Below are 27,652 nucleotides of genomic sequence, written 5' to 3'. Positions count from 1 at the left end.
AAATGTACTGACAACCTTTAACACAGAGATTAACCAGCTACTTCATGGCAACTGCAAATACTAGATTTCCTCTAGGAGTGCTTTGGAAAAAAATTAATGCACACAAAATTGTAATTAACACATTCATTTGTATTTATTCTATTTTATTTATCAGGGAGAGCAAAACATGCTACAGGAAGAGGACGGAGAATCAGTTGCAGCTGTGAGTCCAGTTGTATGGTCCATGCTGTATGGGTTTGGCTGCCGCTACTCGCAGGTGTTTTATTTTTCCTGTGGTTCACTTGTCTCGTCTGTTTTCTACGCACAAGCTGAATCTTGCTTTGTGATAATACTTATGTCTCACCTGCACAAGCCCTCTTCCTCTTCCTCTTCTCCTGCACCGTGACTGCATCTGTGGTGAGTGTGTCTCTACCCGCTTGTTTTGTTGCTGTTGCCAGTTTGTTCTGTGGTCTCAGAATTTCTGTTTGTGCTTTTCACAGTCTTAGCTGGGTGGTGTAGTGGGTTTTGGTTGGCAAATGTGCATGGTCTGAGCTCTGGCATTTTTTACTATCTCTTCTGTCATGTCCACGACCAGTGTCCAGAGTTTTTGTTTTTGGCCTAGAGTTGTGCTGTGCGTTTTTGTTGTTTATGCTCTGGCAATGTACTCACAGATTGACCTCATCAATGACCTCATCAGCCAGAAAAAATGTGTTTTTTCTCTCGGAAACATGGCAACAACCTGGTGACTACTTACATTTAAACATGCCGACACCCCCAGTTATCTATTAAAACCCTGACTGAAAGGGTGAGGAGGTGGTCTGGCTGTGGTTCATCATATTCCTGTTTAACAGTCAAATAACTTTCACTATTCAATCAATACTACATCCTACAAAACTACATATATACTTTAAATATATTGCTTTGAAGGTTGTTTCCTCCTAACCTCTACTGTTGCTGTTAGTTTATCGCCCTCCCAAACTTGCTGCTTCTTGTCTGAACTCAATTAACTCCTCACAATCATCTCATTCCTTTGCTCTGCCATAATTGTGCTTGGTGACTTCAATTTCCAAGTTGATACTGAATGCTCTTTTACATTTTAGTTGTAGAGTGTTTTAACTTGATGCAGCATGTTGATTTTCCAACTCACACTCATGGTCATACTCTTGATTTGCTCTGTTCTACTGGTTTAAATGATATCTCTGTCTGTGGTTCAGTTTCTGTTATCTCTGACCATAAGCTCATTGAATGTAGTTTTCATATTTCTACTCCTCCCCCCTCTGAGAAAATCTCTGTTGATATTAAGTCTGTCAATGTCAATCTGTTTGCTGCTTCTCTTCAGCCCTGTCTGACCTACATAACCTACCATCCCCTGACAGTATGGTTTCCCTTTATAATTAAGCAATCCAGAGATTGTGTCATGATTTAGCCCCTTTTAAGAACAGACTTCTCCCTGCCACCCACTCGTGTATTTGGTACACCCCTGAACTAAAGTTTCACTGGCCAGCGTCTTGAGCGCCTTTATAAAAAACTGGCCTTACTCTCCACTCTCTACTTTACAATAAACACATCCACAAATATAGTGATGCCCTTAATACTACCAAGTACTACTCCCTTCCTTCATAAATGATGCTAAGTCTAGGCTGAAAACTCTCTTTCGAGCTGTTAAACTCCTCCATCTTTCTGGGTCAGCGTGCCCCCATTTAGCTAAAGTAATGGAAAGAGTGGTTGCCTCCCAACTTCAAACATTTCTCAGTGATAATGCCCTCTATGAGCCATTGCAGTCTGGTTTCCGTACTCACCACAGCACTGAGACAGCTCTTCTGCGAGTAGTTAATGATCTTCTCCAGTCTGCTGATAGTGGTTCTCTCAGTATTCTCCTTCTCCTTGACTTAAGTGCAGCATTTGATGCTGTTAATCATGATGTTCTCATTTCTATTTATTTATTTTTTTCAATCTTTTCTCCATTGGTATCACTAACACAGCCTTACAGTGGTTCAGGTCGTATTTTACAGACAGACAGCAGTTTATCACACTAGGTCCACAGAAGTCCGCCACCTCTTCTGTTACATGTGTTGTCCCGCAGGGCTCAGTTCTTGGACCCTTACCTTTCTTAATCTACATTTCACCTGTTGGCCAGATCATTCATAGCCATGGCCTTAACTTTCACTGATATAATTATCCTGATATTCAGCTCTCGCTCTCTCTCTCTCTCTCTCTCTCTCTCTCTCTCTCTCTCTCTCTCTCTCTCTCTCTCTCTCTCTATCTATCTATCTATCTATCACTTAAGTGCAGCATTTGTGTTTTACTCGACCCCTCACTTCATTTTGATCTGCATATCAAGTTCCTCATTAATATTGCATTAATCTTTCATTTACATAACATTGCTCGCCTCCGCCCGTTGCTGACTGATAAAGATGCAAAAACTTTGGTTCATGCATTCATTATGTCCCGCATTGACCACTGTAACTCCTTCTTTGTTGGTCTCCCTGTAAAGTCTATACAAAAGCTACAGTACATTCAGAACTCTGCAGCTAGAGATCTCACTCTCCATACTAAGTGTTCAGCTCACATCACCCCCATTCTCTCTCAGCTACACTGGCTACCAGTCCTGTCCCGTATAAAGTTTAAAATTTTACTACTCACTTTCAAAGCCTTGTAAAACCTTGCTCCCCTGTACCTCAGAGGACTGCTGATCTCTTACACTCCCTCTCGCTCTCTCAGGCCTTCTTGTAATAACTAACTTGTCCCACGCACCACTTTCCACTTTTGGAGGGAGGTCCTTCAGTGCCATGGCCCCCAAACTCTGGAATTCTCTTCAATCCCTCATGGGACTGCCCTTCTTTTTCCTATTTCAAATCTGACTTAAAGACTTTTCTCATTAATGTGCATTTTATTTCTTCCTTCGCTGCTTAGTTTATTTATTTGTTTAGCCCATGCTATGTGAAGCAATCTTGGGTTTATGAAATTATAAAAATGTAACATTATTATTATAGAAGGGTCCTAAAATCATCTTGGTACATAAAGAATCTAAAAGACCTAAAAGACCCCCCCCCCACACACCCCACCCCCGCTGGTCTTGTGCAGACCAGTTGTGTGGAAACGTCTAGGACATCTTGAACTTAAGCCTGAAGTGGGAGAGGATGCTGCTCCTCTGGAAGACATCCCGTGTGGTACTGATACCAAACACTGCACACCAAGGACTTTAAACAGCTACAGGCCAGTGACTTTGAATTCCCATCTAATGAAGGCCCCAGAGAGGCTGGTCCTTGCCTATCTTTGTCCCCTGTTAAACCCATCCATGGATCCTCTGCAGTTTGATTATCTCCACAGTTCTCTCTCTCTCACCTGGAAAAGGCTGGAAGCAACATGAAAAACCTGTTTTTTGATCTCTCCAGTGCTTTCAATACTATTTAGTCAACACTCCTGAGGAGTAAGGAGGAGCATGCAGGGATGCACAATAACCTCATCAAATGGACACAGGACTACTTTACCAATAGACCACAGTATGTACGGTTACGGAACTGTGCGTCTGATGACAACTGTCTGCAGCTCATGGGCCCCACAGGAAACAGTACTGACTCTACTCCTTTTTAGCCTAATACAGACTTCAGACATCACAAGAAACTATTGCTTGCAGAAATTCTCTGATGACTCTGCTATTGTCAGTTACATCTCAGATGGAGAGTAAAGAAAAAATAGACCTGATAGACTTCTCTACTTGTGGCGTGCAAAGGAGAGGCATGTGCATGTCCTTCCTTCCTGCTGTGGTCACACTTATCACTACTCTAAGCAGATCACACATACACACACAAATACACACACGCTTATTTACTTACATACATACATACATACATACATACATACACACACACATACATACATACATACATACATACATTCTTTCTGCTGTGGTAAATATGTAAATGTTCCCTTATGAGAGAATAGAAGTTGCTCTTATCTAATCTCCGAAGGAGTCTTATGTTCTTCTGAGTGGCTGAAGATGTTTGAAAATATTGTCTCTCTGTACACCAAAAACCAAAACCGCTGAGGTTCTCTCAACTCAAACTAGTCAGTCATTTAAGTGCTTGGTAGTTTTTGCATGGCTGGGTTAGTTTTAGGGCATCCAGTAAACAGAAACATACTGCTTTACTGTGATGATAGCATGTTAAGAAGTCGTCCACATTGACAGGACTCCTGTCATGTAGGGGCACAGAGTTGTGGTTGTTAAAATGTAAGCAATATTCTTTAAAATATTTAAGTTTTTCTATGTACAATTAGGGCAAGATTACTGTTAAGATCTTAAACAGATCTTAGTGCTAGCTGTAATTAATGTATTGTAGGTGGCTAACAAGTGAGCCAGAATTCGGTACACAGCTAACCCAGCTTCTTTCACCAAATTTTCTTTTTATTCTTTTCTTATATCTTCTATACCATGGACAACTAAAGTCTGTGTTTAATAAAGTAACCGTTATTCATTCAGTGGCACAATACTATGTTAATTCTTAATAGCATAAGAAAGAGATTCCATATGTTATATGTTGGCACCAAGCTAGCACTAGTATTTAAACTTGGGCTTAAACAGACACACTGGTGATGTTTGTATGTTGGTGTTCTACAGTCCTAAAGTAAATATTTGGAGTTGAAGTTAAACCTTGTCTCTGAATATTATCGGAAGAGCCTGTGAGCATGTGACGTGGTCAGCCAACTCTAATGAGGGCAGAAAACAGTCCAGAGAATACAAGACAGACCAGATAAAGGCAGCACATTAACAGTTGCTTTTGTTTCTTTTTGTAGGATAAATTCTGTGAACATATGTAATATGTTTGAATATTATTAAATCTTTTAAAGTTAAATCAAAGGCATATATTTTAAAAAAAAGTCACTTGTCTGCCTCAATTATAAGTCGCTTTAGACAAAAGTGTCTGCAAAATTAATAAATGTAACTGTAAATGTCAAAGATTAACTTGCCATGTCTTCTGTTATATTGAGACCCAATGCTGGGTTATGAAAAGGGTGCAAATTGGTTTTTCTGTGCATGTGAAATGAGAAATCTGTACCTGAGTCACCGCTGCTGCTGCCCCCCCCGTTCACTGGTGTGGATGTAGACTCAGAAGACGCTTTATGGAAATCACATCATGGAAGAAGAAACAAATTGAAACAAGAAAACATTATAATTATTATAATACATTCTAATTATTATTATAATAATGTAAAAGCAGTGCTTTTTTTTACAGGTTATACTGATAATAGTGTGTGAATCCCCAGAGTTAATGCTTAAAAATACATAAAACCTCATGACAGAGCAAGAAAAATAAACTACCCCCCAGACACAATACCCTCAGGCACAATATTAATCTCATGCTAACTAGAAACTAACACAGTTTCAACCAGACTCTGCATTATAAACCAAACCATGCAACCAAGTCCCAAAAAAAGGGATTTATATGGTAGTGGAGCAATGAAAAGTGAGCATGTTGTGCAATATCTGATAATAGCTAACCAAACAATGGAAAAATAAACATTTTAGATGAAACACCATTGTTCACTGTACCTTCTGACTCCACAGGTTTGGAAACAGTCTCAAGACCCTTGTTTTTCTTTGACTTCTGAGAAAAGAAAAGAGCAAAATTACAGGTGTTTTATATAATGTACTGTCTGAAGGAACTAGAAGAAAACAGATGCTGTTCAGCTGAGGTAAGGTTTCCTGTTTTTTCTGTCTTCTAACATCTGATTTTGTGATTTGCATTATAACGTTATAGTACATTATTAAGCACATATTACATTATAAACACAAAATAGCATGGTAAATGGATAACTAGCAAGCATAACATAGGCGAAACACTACAGTGGCATAAACAAGCTGCATGTGCAGTGTAACAGCTCATCAAGAAAAATCTGATAGAAGCTGCAACTCCAACTGCAGCAGTGCACCCTGCAACAATGGAGAAACACAGTAAAAACGAAACACCACCTTCCTGTGTTTTTAGAAACATGGCTATGACAAAACAATTTCAGAGAAAATGACGGGATATGCATGTGATGAATTGAGGCAGCCTCACCTTTCCCGCTTTAGCTTTGGCCCTCCTCTCTTCCATTGTCTTCTGTAACTGCTCCTGTTCCTCTTTGCTCCCATTCAGCACCACAATGTCTTCATCACGGAATGGATCTCCACACTACAAAGATCAGAACCAGAGAAGAGAAATTTTAAAGGAGGAACCACTTTAGTTCCAACTTTAGACTAAGACTAAACACCTTAAAAAAGGGAACAGAAATTGATTCAAGGTGTTTTTGAGGTTTGAATCAATGGTAAAAATACATATCTTTTGAACTTAAAGCTAAAAAGTGAAAATTAAAAACTGTACATTTTACATTAATAAATTCCACTGGTGAGAAATCTGGTTCCACTCCAGGCATACAAAAAAAACTCAAATTGGCTGCATATGTAAGCAGCTGATGGTGCTTCACTATGCTTACAAATGAACATCTCTTGCCTATAATCTTAAATATAAAAAACAGACAATAATACATCTATCAACTAAACAGGTTATTGCAAGATGTGTTTTATAAGGTTACAGTAGGCAAACAAAAAAAAAAATCTGAACTTTATACTTTGTGAAATCACCCGATCAATCTATTTCATTGTTTGCCATTTGTTATCAAACAAATTTGCTTACAATGTTGACTAGTCTTTTATCCAGCCTGCCTACTGACTGTATGCTGTACTCAAAAGTCTAAGTAAATGTTAAATAACATTAGATTCCATAGCATGCCATTATTCATTTCACGTGTTAACGAAGCAGATATTATTAATGGGGAACTCGGATTTCTGCGTAACTGAGTGGTTAAGAGGTACACAATGTCGTACGGATTGGTTTCATGTGAAATGCTCCATTCTAGAAAAACTTAACAAGTCAGAATTGTTCACAGCAGTGGTGATGAGAACAGGATGCCCAAAACACTTAATGACTCTAAAAGCTACATCAAAGAACTTTATATCGAGAAATCCTTATAAATATTGTTGGCCTATTTTCCACTGCAGGGCCGAACGAGTCTGAGCACAGAGGGTAACAGTTCAACACAGAATGCTTAAAAACCGGGCTCAGCCCGTTTTTTCCAGTATGGTTAGCTAACTGCACTCGGGGCCACAGAACCATTCAGTAGGATGATGTAATGATGCAGCTATTTGCGATTAATTTAATGCTATGGTGCCACCACATACTGCTGCGTTATTTCAAACTTGAAAACAAACAAGTTTAGTTCACTCACACAGATAGAAAATAAATGAAAGCAATGCACGATTTTAAACCCACCGTTCAACAAATGCCAAAGTTTTAATCCAACACCAATTTCTAAATATTAAACAGCGCTGATAACCAGGAGAGAGTAACTGGTTAGTGTTAGCTTAGGCAGTATGCTGTCTGCTCTGGTCATTACAGAACATATTCGATTCTGACAAACAAACAAGCTTTATTGACAAATTTAGATAATGACTCACCTATGAGGAAGCAAAGTCGAGTGGCTGAGATCAGGACAGAAAACCAAAATTAAACCTGTTCCCTTGTGTCTGGAGCCTCCTAGCTAAGCTAATGCTAGCTGGTTTTCTTGAGTATTTCCTGTTCTGATATAGCGGTACCAGCACAATTTGGCTTGAAAGTGGAAAAATGTGGCCACTGTTTTATGATAGTTTTGCGTTAAGTTTTTGGCCTAAAACAGTTATTCATGGCAGAGAGGTGCTCGCTTAATATTGTAAGGCAAGTACCCAAATCTTTATTTTATTTATTTATTTATTTATTTTAACCACTACCACTATTTTGCCATTTTCTAAATTACATATAAAAAGTCAAACACATAGTTTCACTTACTATCATTTTGGTTAGTACATAAAATTGTGTTATTTTTGTGCTGTAGATATTGCAAACTATGATCACTGGAAACTTTCTGACTTGGACTTCCTGTAGAGAAATCCAAGTTGGTAAATTTCTCTACATGCTACTATTTCACATTAAATCACTCTGAATAACTGGCATTTCACTGAGGTGAACTTTGAATAAATTTTGAAAAATTGGTGGAATTCCCCTTTAAAATTCAAAGTGGAAACCATCTAACTAACTGTTGAGAGAAACAGACTTAAGAGCTGAAAGAAAGAAACTGAAACCCTGAACATTTGCAACTGTTGATTCCTACACAGTGGTCTCCCTGCACATAAAAAGTAGAAAAGGGAGGGCTTCCTCCTTAAAGGGGAACTTGCACAATATGAGCCAATCATTTTCTCAGGCTAAATAAAGTAAACGGGGAAGGACAATTACTGGCCGACATGATGAAAGCGTACTGCGAGCTCACACAAAGACAAAGGCATTCACTACCAGGGAAACTATTGTCTCCCACAGTGAGCTCAATGTGACTTCTATCCGCAGTGGTGGTTGACACAAGGGGGCTAATCTCCTGAGCTGACCAGGCACAGCACATAAACATGCTGCCGCCAAGGCTCAGAGCAGCAGCAAACTACGTTGGATCTCCTGTATTTACACACCTCTCCGACGGACTGGAGGATTTTGTTTAGGGAAAACAGGAAAACCAGATAGAGGAAAGAAGAAAAAGAAGGAAGCAAGAGTAACAAGAGCAAGAGTGAACAAGAGCAACTGAGAGAATCGAACCAAGAATCGAGGTTAAGAAAGAGAGAAAGCTATGGGAAAAAAGGACCAATGGAGAAACAAAAAGAAAGCAAGGGAGGCAGAGAGGTACAGAGTGAGCGTGGTGGGAAATAATGAGAAAAGGGAGGAGACTGAGGACGTGAAGCATGAGTGGTTGCTATGAGTCTCTCTCGCTCTCACGCTTTCCCTCATCCTGTCTCATGGGGAAAGTATCTGAGCAGCCAAACCCGCGACGAACAGAGAACAGCACACCGATTCCACCGCAGCAGCAATACAGCGACACAAACAGAAAGCAGGTCTTAAGGCACAGATCTCCAAACCGAATGGCAGTCATGACTCTGCTCTCCCTCAGGCAGTGCGTGTTTGGCTGAGGTCATGCTGGAACAGACTCTCCAGAGCGGCGGCATTCTTTAATGTTTAACTCCTTCTGATGATAATAGAACTGGACTCTGCAGGAGCTGAAAGGTACGAGCACTCTGGTCACTGTGTGAGGTAATTAGCATGACTTAAAAGAACTAGCTCATGTGAGTGGGGGTTTGGTAGACGAATATAGCTTAAAACATTAAGAACTTTGCTGCAAACATTTAGGAAATCTGCTATCAAAACAAAAATGTGTTCAGCTGTAAGATTGGATAATGAAATATGTTAGTGTCTAACTGCAGTTAAATTCATGATTCTGTAAAAATGCAACCACAGAGCATTGGAGACGCCTTAGAGACGCAATTTCACATCACATTTAATGCCACCATGTGTTCAAAAAGGAGAATTCCATAGATTGTTTACCATGTCTGCATAATTAAAAGGTTAACAAAGTTATTCCAAGTGCTTTGAGGAGAAATAGGCAGTTCTAGAGAAACTTCCCAAGCCAAAAGTGTTCACAGTGGTGCTGACAGAAACCAGATGTAAAATATAATTACATGAAATCATAAATGCATTGCCTGATATATTGTTCTACCTTAGCTCTAACATCAGATTTTGACAGCCCCATCCCAGTTATTGCATAACAATGAGTGGCGAAACACGATTATTTGAGATGATCACAATTATTTAAGCTGCCTTCAATCATTTTCCACAATCATTAGACTTCACATTCACATTATGCTGCAACAAACTAAATATAAATGGAAATTATAAATATGAAAACAGGAGTTCTATGATGTTTAAGAAGGCATTGCTGAGGATGTTTTGTTTATTTATTAGCTATGTAGCCAATTTAATGTTTTTAGCATGTACACAGGCATAGGTGGGGTTTTTTTTTTGGCTGTTATTTTTTTACTCTCGTAAAGGACATGTAAGTTTGCTCAACTCTGCACGATTTTGTCTAATTGCGAACTTTGGTCTGAGTGTGCACACAGTTGTATTATTATAAGTACTGGTTTGACAGTACAACCGGTATTTAGCTAAATACACAACTAGCAAATAAAGTGACATCAGCCAATCTGTCCACATTTAGTCTCGTATTTTAATAGTTCCAACATCGAAGAAAAGACAATTAAATTATTAATTGCAATTATTTAAAGTCAACATCAGCTAAATTTGATGATCACAACAGCCCTAGGTTTTGGCCTAAAAGGAACAGTTTTACCATACATTAATGGTGGAAAGATATACGCAGGGTGTTGTAAGACAACACTGTGCCCAAAGAAAACTCTAATTTAGCACTATTTTACGATTACCAACATTGTTTATTTTAAAACAAACAAACAAACAAAAAACAACAATGTTTTGGATAGTACATTAAATGGATATATATGTGTATCAGACATCACAACCTCTGGTTTCCATTGCCGCCACCACTGTAAAGAGCTGTTAAGTTTCTCTACAACAAACCATTTCAAAACACTCTGAATGATTGTATACATATAGTATGAAGACATTTTGAAAAAAACATTGGCATTCCCTGTTAAAGTCTATTAAAAAGTTCTGGTTTTGAGAAAAGTCAAAAACATCTGAACATCCCCATTAAGGACTCTCATCTGCACTAAAGATAAGATCTTTCTAAAACAAATCCTGATGAAGCCTGAGATTTGACTCACAAACATCCACATACACTAACTTAGTGACGCAATTGATAAACCACACAAGTATGTGGGTCATTAACAGACATTTCTGGTAAAAACATGGTGAACAAACCTCTGTCACACCCTTCAGCAGTCTGTGATTCAGTAAAATTCTCTGAGCAAATTCTATAAGACATCTTTCTTCTCTTTGAGGAACCTGTCGATGTGCTGAACACTTAAGCAAACAAGTGCCCTCATTCGGCAAAAAGCAAGAGCATTCATATTTAAATGTGAAAGGCATTATTACATAAAAATTTCCATAGGCATGCCTCACAAGCACACAAAAAACAAATATGAACCTAAACAAACAAAAAGAGCTTAGCAGATGTGAGATAAGGCAAACAAAGAAAAGACATGAAAATGAGAGAGGCAGAATTTGGAGATTTGTCACATCCTAGCTGTTGGCAAATATTACTGTTGTCTGAACAAAACTTTGAAAAACGTTTTTCAACAACAATACTGTCCTTCACACAGCATCAAATTTCATGATAAGTGAACCTACAGAAATGCTACAAAATTACTTGGAAGAAAATATCTTTATTCCACTGAAAGTTAAGAACGTTTATCATTCTCCTGAAAAGTGACCCCTTTTGGAAGTTTTGTCTGACATCAACGATATGTTTGCATGTTTTATGTGGAGAAAGGTCTTATCAGTCTGGTATTAAATAGTTAACACAAATTTCGTAGATTACATTTAGCCTAAAGAATACATGCCCATCAGTGAGCTTACTGATTCTTACACCCCCAACTTGTGTATTTCAGGTGGTACTACATCATCTGGTCAGTTTGATGCTGGACTATTATGCTCCAGCTCGAGAGCGCCAAGTGCAGTTTTCTCTTATGCCTCGGAATCTGCATATTTATTTGCTCTGTCATCTATATCAAGGCCAAGAACTCAGATACACCCAAGGCACAGGGCCACAGCCTCAGCTGCCACCCGTTCCCTGATGACTGCCAAGTTCTGCCACCCAGTTCATCTTCCACAAGATGGCAAAGATCGGCATGTCAGGAGGTCAGCAACTTCGAGAGTCCTCTCAACTGCTCCTGGATACAAACTGAACTTCACTTCATTATGGAGCCTCTAAGCAGAGAAGAAAAAGACTACCCATTGGCCTTCATCATCACCATCCACAAAGAATTTGAAGTGTTTGTGCGCCTGCTGAGAGCCATCTACACACCTCAGAATGTGTACTGCATTCACGTAGACCTCAATGCTCCACCAGGTTACAAAGCAAGTGTCAAAAGCTTGGCTGGGTGTTTCCCCAACATCTTTCTGGCTTCAGTGAGCGAGAGGGTGACCTACGCTGGCTTTTCTCGGCTACAGGCTGACATCAACTGTATGCAGGACCTAGTAAGGTCTCCAGTCAAATGGAGAAAGGTCATAAACCTATGTGGCCAAGATTTCCCCACCATGAGCAACTTGGAACTCGTTCAATACATGCAAGGAGCAGAATGGAGGGACATAAATATGACTCCAGGGATCAAACAGCCAACCTCTATGCAACACAGGACGAAAAAGCAGCATGTGGAGATCAAAGGTGCCTATGTGGTGCCCAAGGGTATCACAAAGAACCCTGCACCACATAAGTTGCAAATCTACTTTGGCACAGCCTACTATGCACTGACGAGAACATTCGTGGAGTATGTTCTCAACAGCTCAGTGGCTAAGGACCTGTTAGAGTGGTCTAAGGACACATACAGCCCTGATGAGCATTACTGGGTAACCCTTAACCATGTGAAGGGTAAGTACAGATGTCTATGAAAAACGATACATAGGCATACACAAATAAACAAATAATCATTGTACTAGTGCCTAAAATAAGCAAACTACCACCACAGCTGGTGAAATACGTTAGGATAATATGTTGAATTTTAATGTAAAATGACTGTCTTATCCAGTAATAACTGGGAAAAAAATACAAAGACAGTCATGTTTAAACTTTTAAAAATGAAATATTAATCTATTAAAATAATACATATAATAATAACAAACCTTTGGCCACACGAGAGGTAAGTACAGCATTTGAAAAATGATACACGGGTATATTCAAATAAACAGGGGAGCTCTAAATGGCCCACATTTGCAAAAAAAACACCACAGCTCACGAAATGGACAGTGTAAGGTTGGGAAAGACTAAGAGGCAGGACACATGTACGCATCCCTTCATTTACTGAAAACACTGAAAGAAATAAAGTGCCTAAACATATAAGGAACACTAATGCCAAAAAGCTTTGACAGAAAGAAAATAAAAGACAAAAAGGTACATGGAGTAAGAAACAAAAAAAAAAAGAACCAAAACAGCACCTGGGAGAACAAAACACCAAGCACTCAACTAGGGATAGGAATAAACAAGAAAGAAACAACAAACACCTGGTACAAATGAGTGGGTGGGGCTTCAGACTACAAACAGGTGAGACAGATGAGATGAAAAAACTGGGGAGGACACACAGACCAGAACAACAAAATTGCATGGAACAAGAAAAAAAAAGGCTGAAACCAAGAAAGACAAAGACAGGGCAAGACAGGATGTTAAATACGGACACGAAAAGGCAATCATGTATTAGGGAAAAAAAGAAAGGAATTATACATATTGAACTGCAGTTGTAATAAAAATGTTTAAACCTCCACAGATGCTCCAGGCAGTAATATACAAGGTGGTTGGGAAGGGAATATTCGAGCCATTAAATGGAGGGACCAACAAGGAACAGCACACCATGGCTGTAACGGTACGACACCTACAACAATTTTATCTCTGAAGAGTTTACATAACACAAGATGTGGTACATCTGTGGTACTAATCTAATCAAGAACATTACGTTTGCCTTGACAGGACGCTACGTTAGGGACATCTGCGTATACGCTATTGAGGACTTACCCTGGATAATCAAGAAGAACAGCATGTTTGCTAATAAGTTTGAGAGCAATAGCTTCCCTGAGGCCCTGGACTGCCTGGAACAGTGGCATAGGCACAAAGTCCTTCAACAAGCAACAGTTCCCATTAAGTCATCATGGCAGCTTGCTGTGGAAGCACCAAAGACAAAGTTTAAGAAAAGGGCATCAACTAAATATAAGCCAGACTAAAATGAAAAACGTTGGAACTGGATACAATATATAGAAATATGCCCTATTCCTGTATTTATTTTAAAAAGGTTCATAAGAACCACTACTTTAGAGAACTATGGGCCTCATTCACCAACATCTTCCCTTTTCTTAATTTGTTCTTGAGAAAATCCTAAGATTGTCAGATTCATGATGTGTTCTTAAAGCACAGAACTGTTCAAACCTTTGCACTCTTGAGTGTGTGTAGATTCTGTTCTTACCCAAGAACAAATCTCAAATAAGAAACCACTGGCAAACATTAGAATGTTTATAAAAACTGTGTGTGTGTTTTAAGACAATATTTCTTCTTAAGCATGCTTGGTGAATGAAGCCTGATATTTATTGCACTGTTGAATTCATGCTGTTTAACTGTATGTAGCTGTTATGCTGTATATTGCGGAAATGAGAATATGGTGCCACTGAAAACTTTTTACTTCTTACAGACTCTGTTTTGAGTCAACGTGAAAAAAACAAAACAAAAACTAGCAGAAACATATTTAAAACTACAGCTTTTAAACTTATATTGACTTATTTATTTTTACTGCTCAGGGTTATGTGTATGACAACTATCTGTGAAATTTTTCACAAACAGAAACTATTCTTTACAACATCTGCCTACAGCTGCGTTTAGCAGGCATCAGTCATTCATAAATAATAAATTACATTAAACATAGGGAGGATAATGTGTTACACTCTCATTAGATGGACTTTACTGTAATGGGAAGTGGAGTCAATATAACAGAAAAGCTCAGTATGAAAGCTACACTGGCCACATCCACTTTTACTAAACACAATTCACAAAATTTCACAAGAATTTTGCTTACGTTATTATTTGCTGTGGTGTTCTGACTGCTTTCCATATTTGTGATGATCCAAAGCCATTGAGGAAATGCTACATTTTAGAAATTGTATTCTCATGTAAGATCATGTGAGATTTATTGTTTTGTGTCTAGGGTTACAGATTAAGGCACTAGACTAAACATACTTGCTTTATTAATACTCAATAATCAGACAGTAAGAATCCTAATATGAGATAAGAACATATATTACGTAAGAGCACTATTATACTCAAAAAATCCACAAAACATGTCATTTGACCAGAGTACAAACTCATACAAATGTATTTCAGACCTACTGGATACACTGTAATGACTAAAGAAATGCTGGCAGCAAGCAACTTACATCTGTTTGCTGTTACTGTTTGCACCACTGTTTTGCACTTTGTTCATATAACATTACTTTCCAGCTTTTTAATTAGTCAGCCAATACCTGCATACTGCCTTCTATCATATTTCACTACTACAGTGGAAACACTGTATATTGTTGCAAAATTTGGCAAATGCGTTTCCATTGTAATTTATTATATTTCTTTTATATCAGCAAAAATACAGCTTTGTCAGGCAAGCATACACACTTCTATACATATAAAAAAAGTAGGTGGAAGCCTACACTTAAAGATGGTTCTCCACAGATTTTTTTAGTAGACAGTGGTTCTATATAGAACCATGGACACTCAAAAAAACATGAAAGCTTATAAGGTTCTCTATAGGGTGAAATAGTTTTCAGATTGATGGAAAATGTGATGTATATGGTCTTAAACAGAACCTTTCTGAAAACGGTTCTACCTGTCACCTGAAATGGTTCTTGAGTTTTTGTAAGTTTGATATAACAGCAGAACCCTTTTTAGTGCTTTGTAAAACCTACTCATATAGCCTTGCTGTGTTAAATGACAATTAGCGATTACTGCTGCAGATAATTATATAATTATATATATACACACACACACACACACACACTGCTTAAAAAAATAAAGGGAACACTAACACATCCTAGATCTGAATGAATTAAATATTCTCATTGAATACTTTGTTCTGTACAAAGTTGAATGTGCTGACAACAAAATCACAAAAATCATCAATGGAAATCAAATTTATTAACCAATGGAGGCCTGGATTTGGAGTCACACACAAAATTAAAGTGGAAAAACACACGACAGGCTGATCCAACTTTGATGTAATGTCCTTAAAACAAGTCAGAATGAGGCTCAGTATTGTGTGTGGCCTCCACGTGCCTGTATGACCTCCCTACAACGCCTGGGCATGCTCCTGATGAGGTGGCGGATGGTCTCCTGAGGGATCTCCTCCCAGACCTGGACTAAAGCATCTGCCAACTCCTGGACAGTCTGTGGTGCACTGTGGCGTTGGTGGATGGAGTGAGACATGATGTCCCACATGTGCTCAATCAGATTCAGGTCTGGGGAACGGGCAGGCCAGTCCATAGCTTCAATGCCTTCATCTTGCAGGAACTGCTGACACACTCCAGCCACATGAGGTCTAGCATTGTCCTGCATTAGGAGAAACCCAGGGCTAACCGCACCAGCATATGGTCTCACAAGGGGTCTGAGGATCTCATCTCGGTACCTAATGGCAGTCAGGCTACCTCTGGGGAGCACATGGAGGGCTGTGTGGCCCTCCAAAGACATGCCACCCCACACCATTACTGCCAAACCGGTCATGCTGAAGGATGTTGCAGGCAGCAGATCGCTCTCCACGGCGTCTCCAGACTCTGTCACGTGCTCAGTGTGAACCTGCTTTCATCTGTGAAGAGCACAGGGTGCCAGTGGCGAATTTGCCAATCCTGGTGTTCTCTGGCAAATGCCAAGCATCCTGCACGGTGTTGGGCTGTGAGCACAACCCCCATCTGTGGACATCGGGCCCTCATACCATCCTCATGGAGTCGGTTTCTAACAGTTTGTGCAGACACATGCACATTTGTGGCCTGCTGGAGGTCATTTTGCAGGGCTCTGGCAGTGCTCCTCCTGTTCCTCCTTGCACAAAGGCAGAGGCAGCGGTCCTGCTGCTGGGTTGTTGCCCTCCTATGGCCTCCTCCACGTCTCCTGGTGTACTGGCCTGTCTCCTGGTAGCGCCTCCAGCCTCTGGACACTACACTGACAGACACAGCAAACCTTCTTGCCACAGCTCACATTGATGTGCCATCCTGGATGAGCTGCACTACCTGAGCCACTTGTGTGGGTTGTAGAGTCCGTCTCATGCTACCACGAGTGTGAAATCACCACCAACATTCAAAAGTGACCAAAACATCAGCCAGAAAGCAGAAAGGTACTGAGAAGTGGTCTGTGGTTCCCACCTGTAGAACCACTCCTTTATTGAGTGTGTCTTCCTAATTGCCAATAATTTCCACCTGTTGTCTATTCCATTTGCACAACAGCTGTGAAACTGATTGTCAAATAGTGTTGCTTCCTAAGTGGACAGCTTGATTTCACAGAAGTTTGATTTACTTGGAGTTATATTGTGTTGTTTAAGTGTTCCCTTTATTTTTTGAGCAGTGTATATATACATTTATACACAAATTCGGCTGAAAAAGTAGGTTCATTGCAAAAGAAATCATCAACCACATGGCACACAATGTGTTTTCTTGTAACAATAATTTTATGCAGAGTTAAGAAACAGAGCTTGATTAATGCTAGCTATTTAAATGTCTTTATTTTAAAGACTGGAGGTGCTAACTGACTTAATGCCTTACTTCATCGAAAACAAAAATGTTTGGAGTGGTATCTAACTAACATTTCAAATTAAAAATTTCATTATAAAAAAATATTTACATAAAGAAACAATTAAAAATGAATATGTATTAAATGTATGTAAATATATATTTTTCAATAAAATGTGCATCATGGGTAAGTGAAGACCAAACACCGATACAATATAAGACTGCCTCCCCTCTTACTGAGTATTATTTGTTTGAGAGCCCTAGGAATGGTTTTCTGGACATGGTTTAAGCTTAGTCCCAAACTACAAACTTCTGCGAATGGAGATTAATCTTTGTCTGGGAAATGAGCCCAAGAGCTCCCATTATCTGTGATTAACATAACTTATATTAATGAAAAAAAAAGGTTATTAATGAGAAATTTTGCAGATAAAACAAGCAGTCAACTTCACCATAAAATCAAACTTTTTTTTCTGTGATTTTTATTTAAGTTGCTGTACACATGAAACAGGACAGTAATGCTACATATCAGCCTGATTTTAGCCACAGAAGACAACAAGGCTCAGGTTGGCTTGCTCTCTGCCAGCTTCTCAATTTTTTCTGTTCTACCTTAAAATGGTGTAACAGTTTCATTATGATGCTTCAGGCAATATAATAACTGCCACACCACTTAAGGTGGAATGACAAACCTTGAACAAGAAGCTGGCAAATAAGAAGCTGATTTCAGCTGTCAGAGAACACAAGTAAACACTTTTCTGTGTGCCTCCATACTCTGCTCCTTGACCACAGGATATGAGAGCGTTTTTACCAACACGTCACATTTGCACAGCTTCAGGTTTTTTTTTGTGGCTAGAGATAAAAGGCAGTGGAATCTTTACTGATGTGGGAAAGTGCTGTCGAAATAAATGACTGACATGGCCTATTTGTATTGGACTACAAATCGCTGTACTAATGCTGGTAATCATTAAATAAATAATAATGTAAAACTAATTCTGTCCAAATATGGCTTAAATCAAACACTTGCCACAAACCACATTCAGTTATTAAGTAATATAAAATAGTCTATTATAATACTCTATTACCTATGTATCTGCAAAGACAAGTTTGGTGGCTGGAGTTAGCTTATTTTAAGTCAAGGGGCTTTTGTCATTCCGTCTATGTACAAGTACACAGTGGAGCAAAACTGCATTCCTCCAGGACCAGTGTAACATGGAACAAAGACAGGACAGAGACAGTGCAGCCGTAAGTATGCAAACATTAAACTAGAAACAATACAATAAATAACATGCTATGATATGTGGGTGTACGCAGCCAAATCATAACATACTTGAGTAGAATACAGTATTAGCAGCAATGTTCCAGATACGCAGGTGCAGGTAGAGCATCAAAAAAAGGTGTGTGTGTGTACGAGTGAGTGAGTGAGTGAGTGAGTGACAAGTCTCTCGAAACACTTCAGGATGATGGGAGTGAGTGCAATGGGATGGTAGTCATTGAGGCAGGACACTGGAGACTTCTTCAGCACAGGGATGATGGTGGTGGACTTGAAGTACATTGGAATGACTACAGTGCTCAGAGAGATGTTGAATATGTCTGTGAGAACATCTGCCAGCTGTTCACCACATTCCAGCCAGGTGTGCTGTCAGATACTCAAGTTTTTCATGGGTTGACTCTGGGTAGAGTACTTTGCACATTAGCAGTGGACAGACACAGTACCAAAGAAAGCAGTTTGGTATGTCTGATGAACAGTCTCCATGCTGGAATGAGCTCCACAGAGATGTGATCTGAGTAGCTGTAGAGGAGGTGGGGCTCGGCCCTGTACAAGCATGGGATGTTTGTGTAGACAAGATCCAGCATGTTAGCCCTGCGGATTCCACATACAGGGGGATATAGAGAGCATGCACTTCAGAATTGCGTGGTTGAAATCTTCAGCAACAATCAACAATCTGTCTGGTTGTGTGTTTTGAAGATCACTGATAGCACTGTAAGATCACTGAAGCTCATTCAGTGTGGCATTAGCATTAGCACGGGGAGCTATATACACTGCTGCCATATACACTGTAGTCAAGGCCTGGATCTGACCATTGCAAACTCCACCAGCAGTGAGCAATGCCTACAGACTAGCGCCGTTTTTTCACACCACAGGTGTGAACACACACAGTTCAGTCCAGAACAGAGTCTGGAGCGGTTTGTCAACTATGCTTCTGCAAAAACGAAAACACGGCAGTCTCCAAACTCATGCTGGGTAGCCCGCTGGATCCGGGCGTAGTCCAGTTTATTTTCCATAAAACAAACATTGAGAAGCAGGACTGATTATCTAAGGTTACCAGTAGTGCCCACTGGTCGCCTGAACTTAGCCATTAGCCGAGTGCACACCACAACTCGCTTACCTCATTATTGCCTTCTCGCACACCGCTTTTGGGCAAGCAGGCAAATGCAGCGCCGTGCTCATACAAGTGCAAGCCTAGCTCATACAGTTCTTCCCACAGTCCGTCTGCAAGAAGAGACTGCGGCTAATTTCTCAGCTGTAGCAGACTCTGGTGATGGTAGACACTGGGGTTGTTTGTTGCAGTCATGATTTCTGAAATTTGGTCGGTGTACAGCAACAGATAGTAAAACAAAAAGAGCAAAAAGCACTGCTTTGTTGTTCCTTAAGTGGCTACTGCAGCTATGCGTCACACTGACGGAAAAAGTTTGACATACAAGGTAATGTAGCATACAAGTTGGGAGCAAGTTGTTATCTCATACAGACTTTTGTGGTTTCTTCCATTAGAAGACATATTATTAACTAAAATCCTTAAACGTACAGACAAAACTCAAGCTTCCAGATGGCTTTTTTTGTCCATTTTTATACAAAATGTCATACAGTATCAGAAACAACATGAGCAATTTTATTTGAGATTACTTAACTCCCCATGGTTTGATGCAAATGCTATTCAGACATGTTTGTGTGTAGGTTTTGTCTGCTGCTGTAGTGTTGGTACTGTAAAGTATCCTTTGGTTTGAGAAAGGTGCTAAATAAATGTAACTTAATATCCCATGGCTTGAGATGGTGTTTAATGGATAAACTGCAAAAGTTGAAATCAAATCAATGGGTATTAAATTTAAAAAAGTGTCCAATCAAATCAACGGGTCTTGCCTAATATCTGCACATCATTTTAGTGTTTCTACCCAGTTACTTCGTAGGAAGGTAAAAGACCGTTTGTGAAACAAATTAAAAAAGGTAAGAGTGGACTTATTTAAGTACTTTTAATAATGCCCCTTAAGGCTGAAAGGAAGGTAGAAAGAAGAAGCGTCTTGTGAGGAGTCCAGGCAAAAGTTCCAGCTTTTTATGTATTATGTAAGGTTACCAGACAGACTGTTTTCATTACAGTTTATGTAATGTCATACCCTTGAGTGCAGTGTGAGGTTAAAATAAGTAGGACAATTTAGGGAACAGGATATTACACCTAAAGAAAAAGAATTAATATGACTGTGTGAGGCAATGTGAGATTCTTGACAGTTTTCTTAAATATTATTACTTTTTCATGTAGCAGGAACAGAGTAAGGGGGGGTACGTCCTCTTCACACATAGAGATTCTACTTCCTTATGTTAAAATGCATAGAACTTGCATTACTCATGTTAAAACATCCCACAACATCTGATAAGCAAACTGGCCCCCCTTGGCTTCAGCACCCACCTGTGTGACTGGCTGCTGGACTTTCTAACAAATAGACCTCAGTCTGTGCGGGTGGGCAACAACGCCTCCAGTGTCATCTCTCTGAGCATCGGCTACCCTCAGGGTTGCGTCCTGAGCCCACTGCTATTCACCCTGATAACCCACAACTGCTGTACCAGGTCCACTACTAACCACATTGTGAAGTTTGCAGACAACACGACATTAAAGGGCCTAATCCAGGATGACAATGACCTGGACTACAGAGAGGAGGTGAACCATCTGGCTGACTGGCGCAAAACCAACAACCTTGTCCTATATTTTGAGAAAACCAAAGAGATCATCATCGACTTCAGTAGGAGCCAACCCAACCACATACCACTCTTCATCAAGGACACAGCAGTGGAGATAGTCAGCAAAACCAAGTTCCTGGGGGTACAGATAACAAACTCTCAGATATGGGTCCACTCACACTGAAGCTCTGGTCAAAAGAGCTTCCTGAGAAGCTTCCTGAGATGGATGAAAAGAGCATACCACCCCTCTGATTCTCACCACCTTCTACAGAGGCACTGTACTGACCAGTTGCATCTCTGTCTGGGCAGGAGCCTGCAGCGCCCCTGACTGCAAGTCCCTGCAGAGGGTGGTAAGGACAGCAGAGAGAATTATTGGGACTTCACTTCTTCCCATACAGGACATTGCGACAAGCTGCTGTCTGACCAGAGTTCAGAACATAAACAGAGACCCCTCCCACCCCCACCATGGACTATTCTCGCTGCTGGCCTCTGAAAAGAGGTTCCGAAGTCTTCAAAGCAGAACAGCCAGGTTCAAAAACAGCTTCTTACCACATGCCATAAGACTGCTGAACTCTAAATAAAATGCTGCTCAAATTCTTTTTTGATTACTCCATACACAGGGGCTCCAGTGCAATACACTCTCTTGTATATATACTTATTTAAAATGTATTTATCTGTTGATATACATGTTCACATATGCACTACACTTTGCACTACATTGTATTACTTTTTTTTTCTTTTCTCCCCGATCTACTCTAAACCAATGCAATGTAATTTTGTCCTAATGCGCACTGCAAGGTCTAAACTTGAATGACAATAATGTCCCAGTCTAAAATATTTATCCTAATTGTCACACATGAATTCTTTTTAATTCAATTTTATTATCTTTCTGTAATCATTCAGTATTTTAACACTATGTTTGCAGTATATAGGAGCTCCAGATGGTGATCTGGGCTTTTTAATTATCCATTTTCAGAGTGGAAATGTATAGGCAGCAGAATTGGTAAGCTGTAAGAGATGTTTTGTATTTGGGCTCTTACTCAGAGCATGCCCTAACATCTTTCTTATAAGGCCTTCAGTTATTGGGGAAAAGTGAGGAATTTAAATCACTGGCAGTTTCCAAATAAGTAATGGTGACGTAGTATGTGAAATATTTGATGTGTGTTCTAAAGTTCTCTCTCTCTCTCTCTCTCTCTCTCTACAGATTAACAATTGTCCACAGAACTCTAGGGTTAAAGGAAGTTTCCTTGTAATACGAAACTTGTCATTTTCACCCTGTTAATTAATAACATGCAATCAATGGACAATTCAGCAGCATTCTACAAAATAATGCATGAATTTAGCGAAACTCCTGAAATTGGCCAGATCTAGGTTTTAGGCTTAGTGTGGAAGACTTAAATGGTTTAATGGGTTAAAAACCAAAACTATAAGGTTATAGTTTCAGCACAGTATAGGATAGAGCTTACTTAACACACCCAGATATTATGACAAGTATGGTTTAACTATGTTCAGATAGCGTGAAGAGAACAAGTATAGTATTTCATAAGTATGACGGACAACACCCTAGACTACTAACAATATCATGCTTGCTTATGATTTAAAGTCCGGACGATCAATGATTGCACTCTAACCCAATCAAACGTTCTCCTTAATGCTGATTCTAACACTGCTACAGTAACAGATGACACTGACTGATCTTTTTCATAGGGTCAGTGTGTCTAATGTTTTTGTGCCTATTTCTCCAGGTTTGACAGCTTAAAACAACTGTTTACCAATTGCGTTGAAATGTGATTGTTTATGTATTTTTGAGCTACATGCAGTGGATGATCCAGTTTCAGCTGTCCTCTAAGCTGAGATATCAATGTCCAGCTAACAGTCATCATGTACTATGACTGATTATTTAGCATTTATGCTACTCATATGAGACCATTAGTATAATCTAATGAATTACTTCAAAAGCATTTCTATAATTCAATATTTTAATTTCAGTGCATATCTCTGTAAGAGTGATTAATTAAAGTTGTATGACAACATTAAAATGATCATATTTCATAACTTGTGATGGGCAACTTGGAAACAAAAAGAAAATGTTTAGAGCCAAAAATGTTAAATGGATTTACATATTTACACATGAACGCAATATGATTTAAGTAGTTGATGCCTATCTTTTAAAGGCAGTGGGTAGGTACACTGGTCTGAGACCAGCAAGAACATTGTGGAATGTATTAATGCTTCAAGTTCCCAAAAACACACCCAAGTTATTGTGAAGGAGGTTATGTTTAAAATATATTTTGACCTTTAGTTTACACATATATATTTGTAAATGTAGTTATGAAATGGCCTCCCAACAGTGAAATCACCATCTTAGACATTTCCAGGTATGTTCTCAGCCATTTCAGTAAGTAATTTTCTATCATTTCTTGTGTTAGATCATGTTAGCTTCTGTTCTTCTGTTACTAGTCGAGTGCTACGTGATGCAGAAGGTAACACTGGCATAGTTCCACAAAAAAAAAAAAAAAAAAAAAAAAAAAAAAAAAGAACTTTGTCTGGCCTTTTCAGGCTTTCCAAAGGTTTTCTTTAGTAATCCGACCTTAGATTTTTAACAGTATATCTCCACAGCATGAGTCATTCCACTTGTGAATGTTAGTTACTGGTTAGAATTTACAGAGCATGAGAGATGTGCAGCACCTGAAACTACGGATACTGGAAGCCTGTGCCAGCTTTTCTTCTGCGGTGTTGCTATCAGTGTGTGAAGAGTGGGAGAAGAGGGTTGCACTGACAATCCAACACAATGGGCAGCACTTTGAACACATTTTATAAGTGGTCAGAAACTTGTAAATAACTCATGAAAGAATAAAGTTATGTTAAAACCAAGCACACCATTGTTTTTCTTGTGAAATTCTCAATAGGTTTGGTGTCACATGACCCTCTTCCCATTGAAAAAACTAAAGTTGAATCCAAAATGGCCGACTTCAAAATGGCCACCATGGTCACCACCCATCTTGAAAAGTTTTCCCCCTCCCATAAACTAATGTGCCACAAACAGGAAGTCAATATCACCAACCATTCACATTTTATTTGGGTGTATCCATATAAATGACCCACCCTGTATAGCAAATGCACTTGATATCTTTAGCACACCACAGACCTTTTTCATCAAAGTTGCATAAAGCCAAATCCAATCCATAAAATGTCCAGAAGCAAACACTTCTGTTATTCAGTTTCATCTTTGTTATATCTGTATAATCTGGTAGAAGTGCATCTAAAGGTCTGTGTAATAGTTTAACAACCTGAAAAAATGCTTGATTTGCAATTAACCAAAACCATCAATTTCATCTACAATAATAGGAATAAAACTAATCACAATAGCACTAATAATGTCCACACATGGCAACCTTATACTAACGTAGATGTACTTATTTAACAATGAGAACAAAGAAAAAAATCTTTAAAAAAAGATTTATTACACTGTGCCTTTATTTTCTATTACACAACCAAAATAAGATGTTCTTGTTAATTTCACATTTTATCCTTGCAGTCACCCCTTTATTTATTTATTTATTCTTGGCTGCCAGAACATCTGAATTCCATGCATGCTTCACAGAAATGATCTGTAAAGTACTGGTAGGCAGGGGCATGATCTAACTCGTTGAAGCCGATTTATCATTTAGGTGTAGAATATCATGAAGGTGTACGAATCTGATGCAGAATAGTCTGTATGTCATTAAAAGTGATCAAATCTTTTTTAATGCAACTTTGATTAATTGGGGCTATTGAAAATGGAGCTCAAAAATACCACATTAACACAAATTATTATAAGTCACAAATTAAAACAGTTGCAAATAGTTAATACTTCAGGTGGTTTCCAACCAATGGGTCACAGTGCATGGATGAGTGGGTCGCTCTGATAAATGTGGGCTTTTTTACCCACACCAAGCATGTTCACATGCATGCAAAGCGTCCTGCGTGTTACTAAGGGTCACACAAATAGTGACAGATAAGACGCGTGGTCATTGTGGTTTAGTTTTTAGGCTATTTTTGTTGACGTGGGAATCGCATGGTTTTGCGCTGAACTCTGATCACTTTGGCTTTTGTCATTACTATTAATGAGGCTTAACTGGGAAATAACCAGTTGCAGGCGGGGGGGGACAAAAACAAACTATCTCTACATGTGGGTTCTGACATGAAAAAGGTTGGGATAACTGCTTCTGACACAGAAGTGTGCTTGATATATACCGAATCTAAATAAATGCAAACCGTCTCTCTCCTTATCAATGATTAAATGCTAAACAAGGCTATGGATAAATGCAAGTTTCATTAAATACAGAGTAATTTATTGAGCAGGGCTTTTTACTACTAATTAACAGAGTGGAAGTTTACAAGATGGTAAATCATTTATTCATATAACTATTCTCTTGAAGGTGGTAGTCAAAGCAGAAACCACAGAGCCTCTAACTCTTGTAACTCTTAGTATAAAGATCAGACCGTTGGAATGCACAACCAGCAGAAGACTACTTACAAACATGTTTGCTTTCGTATCCTTATAACCAAATACATATTCTTTGTACCTTTTATTTAATCTCATGTAAAGACAATGCACAGAACACATTTTTAATACTCTTCAATGTGAAGGAAAACATTCTCAGCATTTTTCTCTGCAATGCTTTGAGCCAATTAAAACTCTGATGCAAATTACTGCATTGTTAGTACACTGAAAACATGTAATGGGCTGCCACTTCCGCTGGCTTCGGAAGAAGTAATTAACATTTTTAGAACATAAATTCCAGTCAGTGATGCAAAAGACTGTGACAGACTGACTCACATTTGACTAAAACTGAATTACCTTACAATATGCTAAAAAAATTCCATGACTTTGTCACCAGAATATCTTTTAATAAGATAATAAAATGGGTTTTCACATGGAGTTCTCTGTGTCCTACCAGCTACACATGCAGTTTAAAGCCATTTTGTTAGTTCTGCTCTCAGTGCCATAAGTCCAAATATCACTAGTCAAATCTGGCATTTCATAAATTCCAAACCAAACACTTCATTCAAAATAATGCAGGCTACTGGAAGAACAGATAATATTAACTTTAAAGTAAACTAGGATGTCATTCTACAGCTGTGACCTGTTAAAACTAATGTAACACAATTATCATTCACATCTGACTATAACTATGCATCTCGTCCCTATCCTGGTAAGTTAAACGAGTACAAGCAATCTCTATATGGCCAACGTTTATGTTATCAGGCACTGATATTGAACGAGAAGTTCCTGGCTCGATGTTCCAATCTATCCTGAAGGTTTTCAGTGGGGTTCCTCCACATTAAACATGTCAAACCATGTCTTTATGGACCTCACTTTGTGCACTGGTGCACAGTCATGCTGGAACAGGAAAGGGCCTTCCCAAACTGTTGCCACATAGTTGTAAACACAATTGTCAAAAATGTCTTTGTATGCTGAAGCATTAACAATATCTTTCACTGGAAGGGGCCTAGCACAAAAAACAGACCCAGACCATTACCCCTCCTCTAACAAACACTCATCTCTCACTGTGTAGTCAGTTACAGTCTGAGTTCATGTTAGTCCAAATTATTAGAGCAGGAGCAAAGATTAATGAGACACATGAAAGCAATTGCCAGTGTCCTAGGGAAATGATAGCCTTCAGTCTTGGCAGCAGCAAGGTTTCGCAGCCTGTTGCTTCAACCAAACTAGAAAAATGCTGGTACTGACAGCATTAATGACTAATATTTACTCCAACGTCTGATGCGAAGAGCAAGTGAAATAAATGCATGTAGGAGACAAATTACTTGAATCTAGATGTGAAACGATCTTTAGCACTGTTTTGCAGAGCCAGAGTAGCAGCTGCGTGCTTAAGTGTACACCTCACTTTGCACAATAAAATGTCATATTTACTTAAGTGGTTAAGTATAATTCTTAGTAATAATTATATAATAGCAAATACTAACTACATAACAGTAAATAAATAAAACTAGCTATTCATACATCAGAGACAGAGTTAGTGTAAGTATTAGTAGTTAGTATACTACTGGGGTATCAGAAAAGAAAATTGGTATCAGTGCATCCTTAGTGCCTTTATTCCTTTCACACAATAAAATGACAGGCCTGGTGCTTTGCCCTAGATAATTTAGGGGAGGTGTTTAATGTGACAGAAACATTTTATATTTCACTTTGTTAAAGAAACATTACCTATAACATGAAATATTTAACTGCTGACAGACTAATAACTGCACTTTTCTATTTTTCTAACAGAATAAAGTCATAATGGGCTGACCATGAGTCATTACCTTTTTACTTTTAGGATTTGCTAATCAGATATCAAAGCATTATTAAATGATTTAAAAAAACACAATCTATAAAAAAAAAAAACTAATTTCAATATGTTCA

At 38.9% G+C, this 27,652-nt stretch overlaps 2 protein-coding genes across 2 annotated transcripts in view; one reads left to right on the top strand and one right to left on the bottom strand.

Moving 5' to 3' along the window:
* The window catches only part of rtf2 (replication termination factor 2), a 47,600-nt gene that overhangs the window by 8,302 nt on the left and 11,646 nt on the right, over nt 1-27,652 (bottom strand). The window contains exons 6-8 of the mRNA XM_017705257.2: nt 6,039-6,152; nt 5,531-5,585; nt 5,037-5,096 (exon numbers count right to left, since the gene is read on the bottom strand). Of these exons, the coding sequence (XP_017560746.1) occupies nt 5,037-5,096; nt 5,531-5,585; nt 6,039-6,152 (229 nt within the window). The remainder of the gene's footprint in view (nt 1-5,036; nt 5,097-5,530; nt 5,586-6,038; nt 6,153-27,652) is intronic.
* Nucleotides 8,262-14,245, top strand: gcnt7 (glucosaminyl (N-acetyl) transferase family member 7). The gene is made up of 4 exons (XM_017705256.2): nt 8,262-9,095; nt 11,453-12,432; nt 13,322-13,417; nt 13,522-14,245. The coding sequence occupies exons 2-4, from the start codon at nt 11,493-11,495 to the stop codon at nt 13,770-13,772; spliced, it is 1,287 nt and encodes a 428-aa protein (XP_017560745.1). The 5' UTR covers nt 8,262-9,095; nt 11,453-11,492; the 3' UTR covers nt 13,773-14,245.

This window comes from Pygocentrus nattereri, chromosome 26 (genome assembly GCF_015220715.1).
Source record: "Pygocentrus nattereri isolate fPygNat1 chromosome 26, fPygNat1.pri, whole genome shotgun sequence".
Taxonomy (NCBI): Eukaryota; Metazoa; Chordata; class Actinopteri; order Characiformes; family Serrasalmidae; genus Pygocentrus; species Pygocentrus nattereri.
This window is presented reverse-complemented; position numbering and strand designations above follow the sequence as displayed.

Excerpts from the sequence above, each read along its gene's own strand:
- gcnt7 (XM_017705256.2), top strand. The coding sequence starts at position 11,493 with ATGCTCCAGCTCGAGAGCGCCAAGTGCAGTTTTCTCTTATGCCTCGGA. Across the intron at positions 12,433-13,321 it reads AACCCTTAACCATGTGAAGG|ATGCTCCAGGCAGTAATATA; the intron begins GTAAGTACAGAT and ends AAACCTCCACAG. Across the intron at positions 13,418-13,521 it reads AGCACACCATGGCTGTAACG|GACGCTACGTTAGGGACATC; the intron begins GTACGACACCTA and ends TTGCCTTGACAG.